Consider the following 20,628-nt stretch of genomic DNA (forward strand, 5'->3'; position numbering starts at 1 on the left):
TCCATTGTACCCACAGGCAAGACACCAGTCGTGCACTGTAACAAGCTTGGAGAGGCAAGCAGAAGTGTAAGCTCTAAGCTGGGCTGATGAGATTTGTTTTTAATGAATTCTACCTTTTCAATAAAGGAGAAGTTTAGCGGAGGTAACAGCATGGGAACTGGGCATGGTGATGCACGCCTTTAATTCTAGTGCTTGGGAGGCAGAGGCAGGCGGATCGCTGTGAGTTTGAGGCCAGCCCAGTCTACAAAGTGAGTCTAGGACAGCCAAGGCTATACAGAGAAACCCTGTCTTGAAAAACAAAACAAAACAAAACAAAAAAGAAAAGAAAAAACAGTGGGGGGGGGGGGAATTGTCCTGTGAAGGATTGGGATGGGAGGCAGGGTATGGGTGCCAGCTGGAGGTGAGCCTGAGCTCATTAGTGCCCAATCATCTCTGTGTCCTCCAGCGATGTTCAGTAGCAGGACACACAGTCCGGGAGGACACACAGTCAAACCAAGCAGGGCTGGAGATATTCAGGGACAGTACTGGGCAAAGGAACCTGGAGTGTTAATTTAGGTCGGGCCATTGTGGACTGTGCCCTCTGAGCTAGAGGAGGGGGAAGTGGAAGCAAGTGGGGCCTGGTGGACCACGAGAAAGGGGCAGGGGTGAAGACAGCTGCATGAGGAGACCAAAAGGGCTAGGAACAGGGGAGATGGTGGAAGGAGGGCGGGGGGGAAGAGGGCTACCTAAAATTAGGCCGCAATTTCAGTATGTGTGGGGGGATGACTCGATCATTACAGCACTTGTCACAAAGAAGAAGTCACCCCCCTCCCCGAAAGCAGTGCTATTCAGAGATGGGTTATATACTTCGTAATGTAAGGGACACATGAGGAGGCTGAATTTTAGTAACATGCTTGGGGCCATTCAGAATGAACAGCACAGTTGGTGGCTTTTGAGAATGGGGCTAGAGGGCGTGACCATGTGAGAAGGCCACCAGACAGCAGATACGCATGCTGGTCTCAGCCCTGTCACTCACGACATCTCTTACAGAAGGCACCTAACCTTCTCCATTATAAAAATCTATTTCTGTAGCCTGGCCAATCCCGTGGGGGTGCATGCGAGTGCCCTGAGATATTTTCAGAGGTATAGAACAACAGAAGCTCATTAATGCTGTGCTCTTTTCAACTTCCTCTTTTCCCACTTTGGTTTTTCCAGGCAAGGTCTCATGTATCTAAGGCTGGCCTTGAACCCCTGAAATTCCCTGCCTCCACCTCCCAAATGCTGAACTCAGCTCTGCGTGGTTGTGTAGCAAGTGCTCTTAACCGCCAAGCTATCTTTCTAGTCCAGATAGCTATACGTATTTCAAGCCATGTATCTGATCACTGTGCCCTTTTCCCTAGCAAGCTCTTGTGCTGCAGTGGTGGTGTGTTTGTTCATGGCACCGGTGAGAATCCCACTGAACCGTGAAGATGATCATTACTTTTCGCTGCTTCTATGGTATGGAAGGGTCCTTCCCTAGTGGCATGAAGGCTTATGACCTCAGTACACATTCCCATTGTATCCGTGACAACAGATACCCGAGCTTAGTGAGAGGCAGGAAACTCCCCCTTTATTGGTACACAAATCTCGAAGAGCGCTTGCTTACTTTGAGGATGGAATTGTCCTGTCTTGTATTTTTGGTGTCATAGCCTTCCAGTAAACAGCGACGGGTGGTATTTCCTGACCCAGCAAACTCTGCCAGGTTTAGATCTGCAAAGCCCAGCTATGAAAAGAAAGAGAGCCATATTAATAGACTACCTAGTAGGCTCTATCGCATCTCCTTAAAATAGATCTTCAACCCACGAGTTTTCTCAAGCCTTTCGGTTCTTGCCGTCGTACCACCACTATTTGCTTTATCATTTGCTTCCCACGGGCCCTTAATGCATCGCTTTTTAATAAATACCTGCATCGTATTCTACTCACCTTTTCTCATGGATTCGATGTGCTGTGCTAAGTACATTTCTATAGACACTGAAATGAACACATGGCTGGAATAGTACAACCAAGGCATATCAAACAAGCAACGTCACTCACAGTGACACCTACACTCACCTCATACTGAGGGGGGCGGATAACAAATGGTTGCGTTCATGTGACGCTCCGTCCAGCCTGTTCTGGATCCTACTCTATGCTGCGCTAACCAGTGGGGTGGGTGTGGGGCTGATTGCAGGTTAAAGCCTCACTCTCTGCGCATGCAGAGGGGACTCGAGGGAAGCTCTTCGCTTCTTTAGCAGGGGCACCTTTTCCTCTCTCATCTTCCCCTTCTGCCTGGCTAACTATCCTTGAGCCGGGATTCTTAGGGAAGTTTTCTTTCCTGTGCTCACAGCTCTAGCCCATGCCTATGCTCTCTGCTGCTACCCAGAAGTTCAGCTTTAACTTGTTCCTCTTCCACGTTACTATCCAGAAAGCTTGGGTATTATCAAAGCTTGTTCTAGCCTTTCCTCTGATGTTGCTTAACACTGTTCAAGGGTACCCCTTATATCATTGTTATTTTAGCAGTCGGTTTCTACATAACTGAGTGTATACATTTTGGGGGGCTTTTTGTTTTTGTTTTTTTGAGACAGGGTTTTTCCGTGTAGCCTTGGCTTTCCTGGACTCAATTTGTAGACCAGGCTGGCCTCGAACTCACAGAGGTCTGCTTGCCTCTGCCTCCCAAGTGCTGGGATTACAGGTGTGCGCCTCTGCACCTGGCTAGTGCATCAACTTTTATGAACAAAAACTGGATTGAAGATACCGCTACAAACATATAGTAAGCTGCATTACATGTTTCGAACACTGCTGAGGTTGTTTGCTTCAAGGTTTTGTGTGTGTGTGTGTGTGTGTGTTTGTGTGTGTGTGTGTATAATGTAGGTGTATGTACGTGTGTATGTAGGCGTGCCCATCCAAGAGTGAATGTGCAGGGGGCAGAGGGCAATCTCATCTTCCACCACGTTTGAGGCAGGGTCTCCTTGTTGCACTTGCCAGGCTAGCTAGCCTGCAGGGATTCTCCTGTCTCCTCTTCTCGTCTCTGCAGCACAGGCGTGTGCTACTGTGCCTGGTTTTACATGGGCTCTGAGGATTCTTACACTTGTATGGCAGGACCTCTCCCAGGAGCCATCTCCCCAGACCCACATGAAACACGATGGTGTTCACTGCACAGTGGAGCATTAGCCCAGGACTTTTAAACTGGTATAAGAGAAGAGAAACCGATAAGAGCCCAGAGAACTGTGTAAGCCCCCAATACAGTAACTCAGGCACACTTCAAGACACAGGCAACAGCTGCTTAATTTTCACATGGTCAGTGTGGTCTCACTACTTTTTAGCAGAGCAACATAGGAGAAAAGGCCAGGATAGGTCCATGCAAAGCATCTGGAGACGCATGTGGCTTCTTTGACCATCTATTATCAATATGTACTGTTCCATACTCATCTCTCCCCATTAAAGCTCCAGCGCCTCCTTCCTGCTCGCTCTGCCCGCTGATGGCCTTGCTGCCTATTTCACTCAGAAAATAAGGGCAGCCGAGAGCACTTAACTTCCACAAGCTCTTACAGAAGCCGCAGCCACTCGCCTGCCTGCACCTGCGCCTCTGCTGCCTTCCCGCTCAGAGACTATGGATGATAAGCCTGTGTTCTGGAGGCCTCCTGCCTACCACGTTTATTCTGTAGTTTTCCCCTGCTCCTTGGCACTCTAACTCACTCCTGGTCTGCTAGAGCATCGCCACCGACACACAAACACGCTGGGGTTTCTCCTATCATCACGGACAAACCAAACCTTGTCCCACATCTCTCCAGACTATTACATCAGTTTTCATTCTTCCTCCACCAAAACAAAAACAAAGAAAAAAAATCACAAGAACAACCCTTCTTGAAAGAGTTCTCTATGCTGTCTCTGGCCAAATTAATTCCCCCTCCTTCCCTCCCCATCCCTTAGCTCTGCTAGCCATAATGTGCCAAGGCCAACTCAAGGCCATTAATGCTCTCAAACCGATTTGTCTTAGATAATCTAGTACTTTTCAGTTCTATTCACATCAAGGTTCAAATGCCAATAAATGAGTCTTAAATAAAGACGAGCTGCCCATTAATTCCCCACCTACTGTTGCGATACTGGTTTCATACTGGCACTAAGGATCTCTGTTATGGGTTGCAGGCTTCTGCTTCTCCAGACTCTGTATGTTGAGAGTCTAACTGCTGACAGGATGGTGTGGAGTGGTGGCCTTTGGGAGGTAATCGGGCCATGAGAAGGAAGCCCTCATGGAGGGATTAATGCATCCCTCTGCTTAGGGTGTTGGGGATTAAACCCAGGACCTAGCACCTCTGCCAATGGGTCCTACCACCGAGTATACTAAGGCTTGGGTGAATATCCTTTAAGCAGAGGAGAGAACGCACGCCCTTTCTCTGTAATCTGTTGCATGGTAACACATCAAGAAGCCGATCATCTGCAAAGCAGGAAGTTAGGCTCTCCATAGTCACGGGATCTGCTGGTATTTTGACCTGAGGTTTTTCAGCATCTACGATGGTGAGAACTCAATGTATTTCTGTTTGAGTCACCCAGTCTGTTGTGCTTTGGTATAAGAGCAGAAATAAGACAGTCTCTGTTAGGAAAGCGACACATGCTAATGTTCCCTTTATGTGCCAGACTCTTACATAGACCTAGGCGATCAGAGAGGAGCAGGAAACGTATTCTGTCTTCAAAGAACTGACACCACACACACGACAGCATGGTGCCGAGTCCATACTTCCTTATGACTTTCTTTGGCTCCATCAAGACAACTGTCACGTGAATGTCTATCTATACATGTGTGTGCTTCATATATGTGTCTCATAAACATGTTGTACACATATACCGCTTGTGACAGACATTATTCAGAAAATAACTGTTAGCATTTGTGTTCCAGATCACATTAGGCTTGTTACCCAGGAATACAGATTGTTTCCCCCATTTTTGGTGCTGGGGATGGAGCCCAGGGCCTGTCTCATGTCCTGCCCTGAGCCACCCCTGGGTCCTTTATTCTTACTCTAATAGCTTAGTATGGGGAAACAGAAAGCAACTTCCAATAGCACTATCTGATAAGTGCTGCGGTAAAGGAAGGCACAATTATAAGAGAGGGGAAGGGACGTTCTCAGTAGGAAGGGATGACTAAGCTGAATCTCTAGTGATACATGAGTTGACAGGGCAAGGGGAGGGAGGCATACACGCATGGCGTCAAGTCACATAGCAAATACGCTAAAATAGCACGGGATGCTCTAGGAAGCCCATGATGACAATATTCCTCATAAGGATGGAGGGGCAGGATGGGGGGGGGGAGGAGAACACAGAGGGCGGGTAGAAGAGGTGAGGCAGCAGAGATGATTTGCAAACCGAAATGGCTCTTATTTCTTAGCTTCCAGAACTTCCAATTTCCTTAACAGTTAGTGGATAAATACCGAAGGACTAAAAGCGGGGAATGCTATAATCACGGTTTAATTTTAGAAAGACCACTCTGCAGGACTGAGGAAGATGGAGCTGTTAGACAACAGAGGGAGCAGACAAGCAGGAGGCCAACAGGGGCTGCCAATGGAAAATAACGCAGGCAGAGCCTAAGGCAACAGTCTCATAAAAGGTGAGAGAATATTGTTTTAAGAGCTCTTAGAAGAGAGAGAGAGAGAGAGAAAAAAAAAAAAGTCATGAACAGTTACCAGCGACAGTAGACCTTTCCTGCCTGCCCAACACTCAGGGACCTGACAGTCCCTGCTCATCAAGTCCACTTTTCCTGAGAGAGTCAGTCTCCTTCCTCGTCCTTGTGCACACAGAGGGACCTGACCTCTTGTCATTGCTACATTGTGGTTAGTCTAATGTAACAACAGCAATCCATCCCTATGGCCACACATGGTTAGGGGTGAGCTTATGGTCCAGCTAGACTCAATAAAACACAGCCGAGTGCTCTGAGAGCATCTAGCAAATGCTTTCTTACTCAACAAAAATAACCTCCAGCGACCAGCTAGGTTTTTGTGTATATGAACTGTGTTGTAAACACTTGAGCAACCGGACACCTGATGCTCAAGTGTGGTAACTAAGAAAAAGGTCATCACAGAGGGAAGAGGATAACGGATCCCTGACCATGTTTTTTTAGTCAGTAAATTAACCAATCTGGGAACAGCAATATCTCATATCTAATTGTTTTGTGTCATCAATAAGCTATTGCTTCAAGAAAACCAGAGATCATTCTCCAGTGGGGAGGCTAAGACTAAAGGGTAACAGCCCATAATATGCTCTCAGAATATTTTTTTAAAAAGATTCATTTATCTTTATTATGTATATGGGTTTTTGCTTGCATGTGTGTTTGTGCACCATGGGCATGCAATGCCTAAGGAGGGGGCTGGGTCCTCTAGAGCTGGAGTTATATACAGAGTTACAGTCACATTTATGTGCTAGGAACAGAACCTGGATCCTTTGGAAGAATTGCCAGTGTTCCTAACCACTGAGCTATTTCTCCAGCCCCCAGAAAGAAAATTCTAATACCTTGTTAAATCCAATTGTTCAATCTCCAATTTGCTTTACTTAAACCGAGTCAAGCTTGAGTAACAATGAAAAACCTACGGCTGCTATAGCAACAGCATGAATTACAAAAAGAGCCAAAGAATATCTACTTACCTTCGCATAGGCTTTCCCGCCCTTTAATTCCTGCAAATACAGAAAACGCTGTAAGGATACTGTGAGATGAAGGATTTAAAACTAAATGCGTGTCAGACAGTTCTAAAGTAGACATTTGTAGGCTAGTGAATGTCAGAGACAATAAAAACAGGACGCTTTTAAGTCCAACTATTCAAATCAATAACACCAACCTGGAAAATGACCAAAGTTTTTACTTTGCTTGCAACTTCATTCATGTAGTGTTTGATACGGAGTCCCTCTATGACGCAGACTGACCTTGAGCTCCTGGGCCTCAAGGGACTCACCTCGACTTCCCATACAGCTGGGACCGAGAGCCACATTTTTGAACTTAGGGTACCACACAGCTATGAGGACAAAGTGTACAGTGCTTCGAACAAGACATTGTGTACTGTTTCCTTTCAGCATCGAGGACAGGCTTTCTTTCTCCAAGGCCACTCTAAAAGCATGTTTACTGAAGAGTTCCCCTTTCTCTTTTGTGACTCTGATACGTGAAGTGTTATCTATCACTCCTGTCTTTCACACGGTGAATTTAAGTAAGCCCAGACAGTCTACAGCGAGCGTATTATTACTTAGAGTATCTGCTGCTCCTTCCCTTCCCTGCCGCGATTTCTATTCCATAGGCGCTATCAAAATGTCTTCTATTATTGGGTCACTCCAACATCCCTTAAAGGTGCCATTCTTAAGTGAACAAAAAGAAGCATCCTCTAAGTGTTCCTTGGCTCCTCGACTTGATTCTTTTCTTATTTATACAGTATTCTGCTCACATGTGTGCCTGCCCATCATAAGAAGGCACCAGGGCCCATTACAGGTGGTTGTGAGCCAGCATGTGGTTGCTGGGAATTGAACTCAGGACCTTTGGAAGAGCAGCCAGTGCTCTTAACCTCTGCACCATCTCTCTGGCCCCGACTTGGTTCTTTTCGTTGCTGTCCTCTACTGCCGAAATTCCAGACTCACACCTGCAGCACTGACTCTAGTCAACCCTCTCCAGCTGGGTTTGTCCTCATGTTCCCCCCACCCCCTACTAGCTCAAGACCCCAGTGATTTTCATTTTGGGAAAGCAAAAAATCTCCGTTTCCATCTCAGCCTCTCAGCAGCACGTGATGGCTTTGGCCACTGACCTCTGTTCTTGCATCATCTTCTTCTCGACAGCTCCCTGATGTCACAGCTGCCTGGTTTTCCTCCTGCTTCCCTGGCTGCTGTTCTTCCTGACTCTCCTTCTTCAGAATGAATGCCAGCTGTGCCTCAGTTACCCGCTCCCACCTTCCATGTAATAGAATTCTGTACTTTCAGTTACGTGTCTGGTTGCCCAAAAATAATGACTATCTCTGTGTAAAACCGGTATCACTAGACCTAAGCATGTCTTCCTTGGGATATTAAAACCAACTCTTCCACCACCAGGGCAGCAGCATGATCTTATACATCAGCGGTTGCCAACCTTCCTAAGGCTGAGACCCTTCAATACAGTTCCTCATGCTGCGGTGACCCCCACCCATAAAATTATTTTTATTGCTACTTCATAACTGTAATTTTGCTACTGTTATGAATTGCAATGTAAAGATCTGATATACAGGAGATCTAATATGCGGCCCTGTGAAAGGGTTGTTCCACTCCCCAAATGGGTCAAGGCCCATATGTTGAAAACTGCTGTTATAAATTATTCTCCTTATTAATAATTTCCAATGAATTGGGCATGGTGGCATATGCCCTTGTATACCGTCTGTCCTTGGTAGTTAGAGGCAGGAAGATCATGAGGTCCTGTCTCAGAAACCAACCAACCAATCAACGAACCAACCAATCTACTGACCAACCAACCAATCAACCAACCAGCCTACCTACCAAAGGAGTGCTGCGAGATAAGCTCAGTTGGCAAGGATGTTTGATGTGCAAGTATGAGGAGCTGGTTCAGATGCCCAGCACCCATGTGAAAAGCTAGGTGTGGCCACATGTTTATTCCACCACAGTGCTGGGATGGGAGCGCAGAGAGAGAGAGAGAGAGAGAGAGAGAGAGAGAGAGGAGAGGGAGAGAGAGGGAGAGAGGAGGGGAAGGGGAGAGGGGAGAGGGGAGAGGGGAGAGAGGCTCTCCTTGGGACTCACTTTGTAGACCAGGCTGGCCTCGAACTCACAAAGATCGTCTGCCTCTGCCTCCCAGAGTGTGCCAAGCTCCTAACGTCCTTTTCTAACGGCTGTAACTGTCATGTCAGCCCAGAGGCGGGGAAAGTGTTAAGACCCTGCCCTACATGAAATTCTCACCAACCCCTTAATAGTAAAACCCACCATCCCTGACCCCCCACCCCCACAACTCAGGATTTGAAATCCCACCAATCTTTCCAGGAAAGCCCCATCTTAAAAATCCTGTAAAAACCCTGCCAGATTCCTGCTGTTTTCTCCCAGGAGCAGAGGCAGCCCACTCTGCGATTCGTCCCCTCCAAACCCGGGTTGTCCTCCCATAACATCTCTTTTAGGAAATTTGCTGCCCGGCGTGTCAAGAAGCAAAGAAGCAAAGAAAGGAAGAAGCGAAGGAGCGGAGCAGCGGGCGGAGCTCCTGAGCTCCTCAGAGCTACACCACTGAAGAAGAGGAGTGCAAAGTGGGAGCTGCTCCGCTGTGGCAGTTCAGCTCCGCCAGGGCCATCTTCCCTCAGGGTGTCACTGCCTCTGCCGAGGAGGCTTCTCTCAGAGCTGTGCAGTTCCTGGGCTCCAGTGTCTCAGGATACCCTTCCTTCGGACACTGTCTCCCCCCGAGCTCTGTGGCTCCTGGGCTCCCCAGGCCCCGGATACCTTTTCATCAGAGCAGGGATGCCAACAGGTTAGGCAGTGAGGAGGAGATGGACAAGCCAGTTCTGAGGTCCTCTTGGCAGGCTTAGTAGGGCCACAGGTGTATAGAGAGAACTCAAAAGTGAGGTAAGGACTGAAAACGTGGATGTGAGTCTTCACTATGGGGAAAGATGAGGCCATTTGGGGACAGTGGCAAAGAGGGTCAACGGAAAGAGGCGTCTGCAGGGCCACCAAAATCAGAGCAGGAGGGGGGTGGGGTGGGGGGCAGAGGAGGTGGAGCATCAACCGAAGAAAAGAACTAGAATGGGAAACAGTTTAAGGAGCCTGCTGAGCAATGTCCGATTTAGCAGGCCAGGTCGATAGAGGCCAAACAAGGGTCACTGGACTTAGCAAGAAAAAGGCACCCACAATGCAAGCGAGGGCATTTTGGTGACAAGGTGGGATCGAAGCAGATTCGTATGAGGAAAGACACAGTAGTTGGCAACTCATTAATCTTAGGAATGAAAAGAGGTGGGAGACAGGGTTGCACCCAACTGAGGACCGGGCACAAGGGAAGATTTCACTTCAACACGCAGGAAAGTTAAGCGCGCTTCCGTCCCAATTGGGGGGGGGGGGGATAGTATAGGGACCAAACTGACTATTTGGTGGGTATGAATAATGGCGCCAGAGAAGACTGATCCCTGAGAACGTCAGAAGAGCAATAGTGAGACTGGTCCTGGACCGGGGACCACCTCCCATCATGAGGTAGAAGGACTGAAGGGAGACAAAGATGCCAGCAGATGATAATTCTTTACTGCCTTGAGCTGTTCTAATGAGGATTTCATAAAATGTGCACTCCTTGGTACATAGTAGATACTCAAATAATACTTGCTGAATACTTATTCAAAATCTTCTGTATATCTGCAAGAAGCCTCTATAGCTTCATGTAAGACTTGCATTCAGTGCCTGGTAGATATCCTGATGAAGACACAAGTGCATGCCCGCACATGGGAAAATGCATACACATGCCACACAACACATACACATCATATGACAAAATGCATTCCTTGTATAAAGTAGAAGAAATTTCTTCAACCATGCATGTAATCAGGGGTTAATAATAAAACATGTAAAGATTCACAACAACAGCAACATAAAAAGAAGAAGAAGAAAAAAGATTCTGGATTAAAAATGGACCAAAGGCTTGAACAATTGTTTCTGAAATGTTTGTCATAATGGCTAACAAGTTTAATGCAGACAACATACACACAAACCCCAATGAGATGACTACACTAACTAAGTATTTAAATAGTTAAACTATAACACGTGCTGATAGGATGTAGAAAAAGGAACTCTAGTGTACAGTTTGGTAGTCATTGTGAAAAATGGTATCGGGTTCCCCCAAAAAATTAAAAATAGAACCATGACATGACATGTACCTTTGGGTATGTATCCAAAGCAAACAACATTAAGGTTCTTTTGTTTGGTTAGTTTGGGTTTGGTGTTTGAGTTAGGGTCTTGCTTTGTAAGCCAGGGTGAGTCTGAACTCAGAATCCTATTGTCTCAGGTTTCCAAGTTGCGGGGTTTTGGGCAAATGCCTTCACAATTGCTTCACATGGCTTTTTAAAGAGACACCTGCAATGCCCTGGTTGTTTCAGCATTATTCATAATAGCTAAGATTTGGAAATAACTTAAGTGTCCATCAGGATCAAAGAGTAAAAAAATGTCACACGCACACACACATCATTCTGCATGTTATTTTAAAAGAAAGAAATTTGGGGCTGAAGAGATGGCTAGAGGTTAAGGGCACCGACTGCTCCCCCAGAGTCGAGTTCAATTCCCAGCAACCACTGGTGGCTCACAACCATCTTAATGTGATCTGATGCGCTTGTCTGGCCTGTAGTGTACATGCAGGCAAGCACCGTATACATAATAATAAATAAATTTATAAAAAAGAGAGAATATATCGACTTGTATGTGCCCTGGAGATAGTATGCTACGTGAATACCAGATAAGAATGAAAAATACTGTACCTCACTTATGTGTATATCTAAAAATGGTCAAATTCATTCAGGGAAAACTCATTTTTCTGCACTATAAGTTCCATTTGGCCACACTTCCATATTCCTGGATAGAACAATATAGGTACAGGTGACACACAAAAATGCAACAGGAAAAATTTCCATAATAGTTTAAGAAAGACCCCACACTGAAATTTGGGAATTATATTTCAATCTAGAAAAACTTAATAAAAGAAAACTAACAAAGAACCCAAATTCAATAAGGTAAAATCCTGGAGGATACAGGAAGTGAAAATTCTGATATCCTGAAAAGGCAAAACTACTCAGGCTGTAAAGGACCAGTGGCTGGAAGGGAAAAGAGTGAACAGCTGGCCCACAGGCTATTAGGCAGTGATACTATTTTGTGTTCCATATAGCGCCTATCATTACACATGTGAAAGTCTAAAGGACATCACCATCATTGTGAGTCCCAGTGCAAACTGGGGACTGTGGGTGGTTAATGTGCCTGCCTGTCCAGGTGCATCAGCTGTGATGAGCGCGATGCACTGGGGGGCGGGGGACACGGGATGTTGTGTTCTGTGGAGAGATGAGGCCACATGACAGATTTCTGTGCTTCAGCTGAATTTTGCTGTGAAGTAAAACTACTCTAAAAATAAAGCTATTCAAAACTTGACACCACATTAGGAACGAAATACATTTTTCATATCCCTCAAGACAAGGAAGTAAGTAACTTTATAGAACTTAGAAGTTGTTCTAAACCGCAGAATTCAGTTCACGGCCAAAACTTTGCATTGTCTATGCAAGGATGAAGTCTCTTTCAGAGATTAAAATGGAGGAGAAAATCACTACTACTAATATATACCCTTACCCACAGATATTTCTCTGAATACATATAAAAGCTCAAGTGAATACAAAAATTAGATTTTAAGAATAAGGGTTAGCAACCAAAATACTAGGCTGTGCCTTTAAACAAAAAGGTTTTGTTTCCATTTATGATTTTCTAAAACTGTATAAAAACAGCTACAAACTATTTCTAAAATTATAGATCCAATCAGCCAGTTTCAGATCAGAAATTATGGCTTCTGAGCTACAGAGATGGCTCAGTCAGCAAACAAAGTTTGATGGCTTGAGTTTGGATTCCTGGTAACCCTGAATAGCCAGGTGTGGCAGCACATGCCTGTATAGCTCAGCACTGGGGATGCAGACGCGAAGGAGCCATAGGGCTGGCGGGCCATCCGTCTAGCAGAACTGGTGAGCCCCAGGTCCAGTGAGAGACCTTATCTCTAAATGATGTAGAGAGGGGAATTGAAGAAGACACCTAGCGCTGACTCTTACCTTCACACACATGTACACCTGCCCACAAACATACATGCACATGAATAGGTACAAATCACACACTAAGGTGGAGACAAATTAAGGAGAACATCCAATACTCACTGGCCTCTGGCCTCCAACTACATGTGGAATGCACGAACATATACACTTCCCTCCCTCACACACCATGAAGAATATATGGCTCTTTATTTATAGGCTAAGAGGCACAACCTTCATCTGCTCATAACTTTTCTGTATAGGCCAGGCTGGCTTCGAACTCATGATCCTCTTGCCTCAGCTGCCAAGTAGTTGGTACTACACAGGCTTGTATCACCATGCTAGCTCTGCCTACCATCTCGAAACTTTGCTCTCTGATTCCTACTTAATGAGGGGTACCCACCATTCCTTTAGTCACATGCATGCCTGCCTGCATGTATTCCTTTTATTTAGGATGCTCCTATATCACCTATCCATATGGTATAAGGAGAGAGGATGGTTTTTCTTTTTTATCTCCCTCCCTCCCTCCCTCTCTCCCCCCGCCCTGCCCCATGCATGCACATCCTTGTGTGACATTTGTGTGGTGCAGGTGTGTGCATGTCACAGTGCAGGTGTCGGGTACAAGAACAACTCTGGGTGTGGTGAGCACCTTCCACCTTGTTTGAGACAGGGTCTCTGTACAGGTTCACGGCTGTGTGTACCGGTTAACCGAGGATTCTCATCTCTGCCCCCCATCTTGCCACAGGAGCATGATGTTTCAGAGTGTTCCCCATAGAGGCAACAGACGTAGACTCAGTGGACCTGGCTCTGAGGTTTAACACTGACCCGAGAATAAGGCACTTGACCTGGTTTTCTTCCGGTAAACTGTTTTGTAAGGCATGTTAAGACTCTGCTCTTCCAAGACCTGTTCATCAGCCAATGGAGCTTATAACTCTGAACTCCAGTTCAGGCAATGGCACCAACCAATGCACGTGAATCAACCCCCATTGTAACTGTTTAGGCAGTTACATGGCGAACCATACTACTCCATCGTAAGCATACATAGCCAACTCATGGAAGAACTCATAGCCAGCACAGATGACAGAGCTACACAATCAGTATCAGCCACAATGAAATGTTAGTCAATCTTTAAAAACCACTAGATTCTGTACTTCTAACACTATAGATTTGTCACTAGTAGTAAAAGATGGCAGCTAATGCTGCTGGCGGGTACCAGCTAAATAATTCTCCCCAAGAGACCTCTGCTTAGGGCTGGAAATGGCTCCGTCAGGAAAATGATCTCTGTGCAAACATGAGGGGCACCCAGTCTGGACCGAAACCCCCCTAAATAGCTAGCATGGTAATACCTGAAATCACATCCCGTGGGAGAAAGAGACAGGAAGACTCCCAGGCCTGTTGTTCCCCATAGCTTCACTCAGCTTGCTTCCCCTCCTGTCACTTGTGGAAACTTTCTAACCTTTTATTATTATAGCCAGCTTGTCTGTCTGTCTGTCTGTCCTGTCCGTCCGTCCGTTCATCTATCCATCCATCCATCATCCATTAACCCATCTATCTTATCTATAATCTATCATCTATTGACCAATATCGCTATCTACCTACCTACTCACCTACCACCACTGATCTATCTTCATCTATTTATCCATCTATTCATTTATCTACATCTACCTATCACGTGTACTTTATTTCTTTGCTTTTGAAACAAATCTCGTTGCATAGTCCCCAGCTGGCCTCAAACTCATGATTCTTTCCTGTGTTTGTCTCTGTGGGATTGTGTGGTTGTTCCACCACATGTGCTTCCTTTCTTTAAAAAAAAAAAAAAAAAATGAAGGTGGTCCTTAGGATTAGCATTCTTTTCCATTCAGCCCCCAAACCAACCTCCTGCTTGAGTAAATCACCATCGTGTCTGGCTTCCTGTGACGTCACGCCAATTTCCCTGACACGACTTCTTTCCCTCTCGAGGCTACTCCACAGCGCCTCAGAACAGCTCCAGCCATGCTGCGGCTTCCGCTGCTTTTCCATCACCACTCCCCTCCCCCACCGTGCTAGACTTTAAGGAAAAAAAAAAAAAAAAACTTAAAAACAAGGTCTGGTGGTATACACCTGTGACCCCAATGTGGGAAGGTTGAGACAAACAGTATCAGAACTTCAAGGTCACCCCTGGGTACACAGCAGGTTTGAGGCCAGCCAGGGCTATTAAGACAATCTGGGAGGGGCTCTGATCTTGTGTGTGTGTGTGTGTTGTGTGTGTGTGGTGTGTGTGTGTGTGTGTGCTGCGGCGGTATGTTGTGTGTGGTGTTTCTGGCCACTGCAGGTACAATGCAACATGTGGTGCACATTATGCATGCAAGCAAAAACCCCAACACACATTGTTGGGGGATGGTCTATGTATTTTGTGCTAATTACTGCTTGCTGTCTGTGTGACCCACCTTTGATTATAAAAAGCCATCCCACCTGGGCAGGCAGAGGAGACAGAGTGAGGCTAAGGTTGGGAAAAAGAAGACCTCCACGAGGAGGGAGGAGAGAAGAAACAGAGGAAGGCCACCATGGCTTAGATGGGGAGGAGAGCACGTGGCCGGCGTGGATGGAGGACTTGGCCCAGATGAAGAACTTAGCAAGTATTTGGGATTAGATGGTGGGTAGCTGATAGAAGTTATTGGAAGCAGATGGCATGGGATTGAGGCAGGGATCCCATGGCTGCCCCACTAGGGAGGTAGTTTAGAGGATTGATATCTGCCCTGCCCCAGGTTAACTAGGGCTATTTTAAATATAACAAGTGTCTGTGTCTTGATTGATCGCTAGCCGGGCCTACTGATAAACAGGTAATACTGATAATTTAAAACAATACAAATAAAATATTACATGTTTTAAAAATTAAGAAAGACACTGATCTTGAAAATGGATAAAGCCATTTAACTGTTAGCCGTACTAGGGCGCTTTGCTATTGCACTCTTTCAGATATTAAAATTTTTCACTCCTGATATCTGCCATCCTGTTTTTATCTATCTTATTTATTGCTAGGTACAGTGATACCCAGCAAAGATGGCATTTCCCAGCCTTCCTTGCAATCAGATGTATTTAAGCTCAGGTCTATGGACTGTGAACACAGGGTCCTCTCCCCTTTCTTCCCCCTAAGGCAGGGACTGGGATGAAGGGTGAGCATCCCAGGGATGAGACCACACCCCAAGACAGCACATATTAAACGAGTCCAGGTACCTAACACTTGACAGGGCAGAACCAAACGAGCAGTGTGGACTTCGTGTGAGACAGAACCTGTTTTGTTTAAGCCACTTTTCTTTTGTTTGTTGTTTTAATTTATTTTAATTTATGTGCGTTGGTGTAAGGGCTCAGATCTTGGAGTTACAGCCAGTTGTGGCTGCCATGTGGTTGCTGGGAATTGAACCCGGGTCCTTTGGAAGAGCAGCGCAGTGCTCTTCAACGGAGCCACCTTCCAGCCCCAAGCCACCTGTTCTTAAAAGATCTGCATCATAGCACATGGCATACCTCCTGAGCCAAGAGGAGGACATACATAGACTTCCCACTCTATACTAAGTGATTTTGCAAGAATTAAACACAAGAGGGTAAGGTGGACAAAATACATGTTCACCATTTAATTGTTGAAGATATGAGCTATAAGACTAACTAACCTAAGTCCTTGGTTATTAGCCATATTCCGCATCCTCAGAATTCAGTCTCTTCTTGGGTCTCTACTTGGTGGCATCCCGTGAAGGGCAACACCCTACAATGAACACACTTTGTTTTGTTTTGAGATAGGGTCTTGCCATGTAGATGAGGGCCGCCGCAGCTGGTGATCACCTCACCTTTTTTTATTGCTCACATAGACATGAGGCTACGTGCCTGTTTTTCTGCACTTGGCTTTTCTCATTTAACGTTAGCATTCTCCAGGCTTATGTGCCTTTCACAAAGGTAGAATTTCTTTGTTTTTGAAAATGGGATGAAAAATCCATTGGATATGCTGTATTTTTCTTTTTTAAATCTGGTCACCTGTTTGTAGATACATAGGTTGTTTCAAAAGTCTTGGATACTAGCGCAGTTTTTTTCAACAACTGCTTTCATTTACCTCGGATGTATCCTTGAAGAGGGGCTCAGCACATAGAGATTCCAGCTTGTAGTCAGACAGCATTTAAAAAAATTGGTTACTTTTGGTTACTTGTGATCTCAGTGTGGAAGAAGAGTTTGAAAAACAAAACATTAGCCAGACTTGGTGGTGTACACCTTTAAATCTAATACTGGGATTGGGAGGCAGAGGCAGAGGCAGGTGGATCTCTGCGATTTCCGACCAGCACTGTCTACATAGTGAGTGGTGAAGCCCTGTTTCAAAAGCCAAACCAAACCAAACAATAAATATTGGTTACTTTCGTATTTTCTTCATTTAAAAAAATATTTCTAATTAGTGCTTTTTCATCTTCAAGGTCAGCATAATACAATGAAAGGGAAGTTGGTAATATATGTGAAAACCCCTACAAACTTGCAAAATTCAATAACTGCATTTCTAGATAGCAACCTTAAGAACAACAGATGTATACTATGTCAGTTACAAAATGCTACTCTAGTTTATAAAATTAATTAATAAAAAGGAAGGAAGAAAATCACTCCTGAGGGGCTTATAGGTCAATCTTGGAATGACACTAATTGAATAATAGGTAGCATTTGAATATTTTTTTAACTGACTATATGATATAAAAATTAACTGAAAACATTTAGGCAACAGCCATGATCTCATTTTGTTTCAATGAAGATCAGTGGCAGGCCTGGTGGTGCATGCCTTTAAATACGGCATCTGGGAGGGAGAGGCATCTTGGGAACTGAATGTCGTCTGGTCACACACCAAGTTCCAGGTGAGCCAGCAGTTACATGGTGAGACCCTGCCTAAAAACAAACAAACAAAACAACCCACACACCCACCAGTGATCTTGTGTGTGTGGGTAGTAATGTGTGTGTGTGTGTCTATGTGGGGACCAATGGGGCTAGGTAACATACCAAATATTAATAATGGTGGTAAGTCGCTGTCTTTTTATGGACAATGTTTGCTTTTTGTTTCTCTAAGGCTTCCAACACAAAGATGCTTTTACTTTGCAATAAGGCAAAAATTAACTAAAAAGAAGGACACAATGTGCAGTGAATTAAAAATCTTGAAAACAAAGATGTTCTCTGGCAAAAGAAAAAAAAAAAAATCCTTTTAGCTTGTTTATAAAGCCAGAGATCCAATACACCGATGTGCTCGGCAGCTTCCTGGATACTCCCTCAGTTCACGTGTGCTTTTTCCACAAGCTCATGTGAGACTTGGAAACTTATTTAGTTTACTAACACAACACACACACACACACACACACCACACACACACACGAACACAAGGCAAACTGGGAAAGCATAGGTATGTAGGGACACTTCCTTCCCATCGCTCCTTTGTTTAAACAGCCCAGAATTAAACAAGTCCTGCATGCCTCCAGTAAGCTTTTAAAGTGATTTAATGCCTTACTAGGGGAGTTCTGGAAAGATTAAATATACGATGTTCTGTTTTTCTGAAAGGTCTTCAAAAGTATTTTATTAGGCAGCCACTTGGCTCAGTTGATGAACTGCTTATAACAGTGCAACGTTTTTTCCAAATGTTTTGTTATAAGTGGTGAGACCTAACCATTTTTAGTATCACTTATTCACAATAAAGACTTTTATATTTTTTCCTAACATTTTTTTAGAGTAAACGTTCACAGGAGAACCAGAGACCCTAAATTCTTTCACTAATCATCCATAAACAGACACCAACAGATACGGACATTCCAAGTGAATAAACGGCTTACGCAGCTCCAGGGCCAAAGATATAAGAAATTCACGTACCAAAATAACTATCTTCGATCGGTTGTCAGGCCCACTGTCACCTTGAATATGTATAGCGACTGAACTCTACAAATACTGTACACACTGGTTCTCAACTCTTCCTAGTGCAGCAACCCTCTAATTCAGTTCCGCATCTTGTATGACCATCCCCCAACCACAAAATGATTTCACCCTGCGGGGCGTGGTGGATCACTCCTTAAATCCTTGCAGTTAGGGAGGCGGAGGCAGGTGGTCTCTGAATTTGAGTCGAGCCTGGTCTACAAGTGGATTCCAGGGCAGCCAAGCTACCCAGAGAAATCCTGTCTTGAAAACAAACAAACAAACAAACAAACAACAAATTGTTGCCACTTCATAACTGTAATTTTGCTACTACTATTATGGTCATAACGTAAATATCCGATTGCAGGATATGTGATATGCAATCCCTGCGTCGGTCTTGACCCACAGGTTGAGAACCACTGCTCTACAGCCCGCGTACAATTTTCCTCCCAAGCAAAACCAAAAGGGCATTTCCTGGGCTTCCTTACTGCCGTCAGAGGTGCCAGGCACCAGCCACCTGTACTATCACCTGTCAGTTCCTGACAACAAGACGCCTGAGTTCAGGTTCTCACGAGACCAGGCTGTTTCCATAGCTTTCCGTTTGTCTCTCCATCTCCAAACAGCAGCGGGCTATCAGCCCGCTCATCACACCTTAATCACGTTACATCGCAGTTCAAGAATCCAGGGTTAGGGTTGGAGAGATGGCTCAGTGGTTAAGAGCACTGTGTTTCTTCCAAAAGCCTGGTTCAATTCCTAGCATCCACATGGGAGCTCAAACTGTCTGTAATTCCGTGTCCAGTGGAATATGACATCTTCACACCAGTGCACATAAAAATTGGATATAGTTAAACACACAAACGAATCCCCGTGAATTCTATCCTTTGATCAGGATCTCAACCCCTCTAATGGCATTTTCATGGAAACACTAATGCCGGTTCAGCAGCCATCCACAGCTGTAAATAAACGCTTCTCCCTTTCAAACCTCCACACAGCATCTGACCCACTGATTACGTTAGTAAGCCGTATGTCTCTGTTGTCTAGCAAGTAGAACATCTACGATCGAATTTCATTAATTAGACTAATCCCTCATGTGCCCTTGTATTTGCTTTGCTCTCACATCCCTCGACAAACCTACAGTGCTTAAATATCTTGGTGAGACAGTTTTAATCATCCGCACATTGAGTTTGAATAAGTAAGGTGTGTGTGTGTGTGTGTGTGTGTGTGTGTGCAGCGCGCCGCGCGGCCTTCTGTGCGCCCCACTAAGAGACTCTTCTCTAACTGTCCAGATATTGTTTGTGTGGGTCCCTCAGAACTCAATGGGCTTCAGCATACAGCTGTTAGTCAATGCTGAAGGCATCTCTCTGCGGGAGGACGCACTGCAGAATAGCTCACGGCTCCTACAGCATCCGACTGGGGCGATGTGCTGCCTACGCAGGGAACTCGCAAGTTTAACTAGGACTAGCCAATTAGGCAGCTGCTTCGAGGGACCCAAACTCCAGGCTCCTGAAGGTGTTTAGCATGAACCACATGGTTTTTTACAGACAAGCACAGTAAGCCATGCTCGCCATCCAGGCAAGAAGATGACACTAATCAAAGGCAGCCTTGTCAGCAGGCCGTCTAAAGATGGGCGGCCTGGGGCCTGCCTTAACCCTTTTACACAGAAGCGCTTCATTGCTAGAGAAATGTTAGTACGAACAAATCTGATTCATAGAGGTCCCCTGGAGTAAAATTTAAAAATAAAACCTAGCATTTAAAGATGTGTTGTCTAGACCAGCACCTGCTATTTAAGCTATATGATTTGATTATTTCAGGTTTCTATTTGTCCTGAAAATCCAGGTATCTTTCTTTTTATTGGTGTGTGTATGCACGTGTGGTGTGTGTGTGTGTGTGTGGTGTGTGTGTGGTGTGTGGTATGTGCTCTTAAGGTTGACTCATGTAGTCCGGGCTAGACTCTTTCTGTTTCTACCTCAAGTTCTGGGGCTGAGGTCTGCCACCACTATTCCTG

At 45.2% G+C, this 20,628-nt stretch overlaps 1 protein-coding gene across 1 annotated transcript in view; it reads right to left on the minus strand.

The window, feature by feature from the left end:
- Nucleotides 1-20,628, minus strand: part of Eeig2 (EEIG family member 2) — a 54,501-nt gene that overhangs the window by 12,412 nt on the left and 21,461 nt on the right. The window contains exons 4-6 of the mRNA XM_051165432.1: nucleotides 7,767-7,908; nucleotides 6,628-6,675; nucleotides 1,625-1,741 (exon numbers count right to left, since the gene is read on the minus strand). Coding sequence (XP_051021389.1) covers nucleotides 1,625-1,741; nucleotides 6,628-6,675; nucleotides 7,767-7,908 — 307 coding nt within the window. The remainder of the gene's footprint in view (nucleotides 1-1,624; nucleotides 1,742-6,627; nucleotides 6,676-7,766; nucleotides 7,909-20,628) is intronic.

This window comes from Acomys russatus, chromosome 23 (assembly GCF_903995435.1).
Source record: "Acomys russatus chromosome 23, mAcoRus1.1, whole genome shotgun sequence".
Classification (NCBI taxonomy): Eukaryota; Metazoa; Chordata; class Mammalia; order Rodentia; family Muridae; genus Acomys; species Acomys russatus.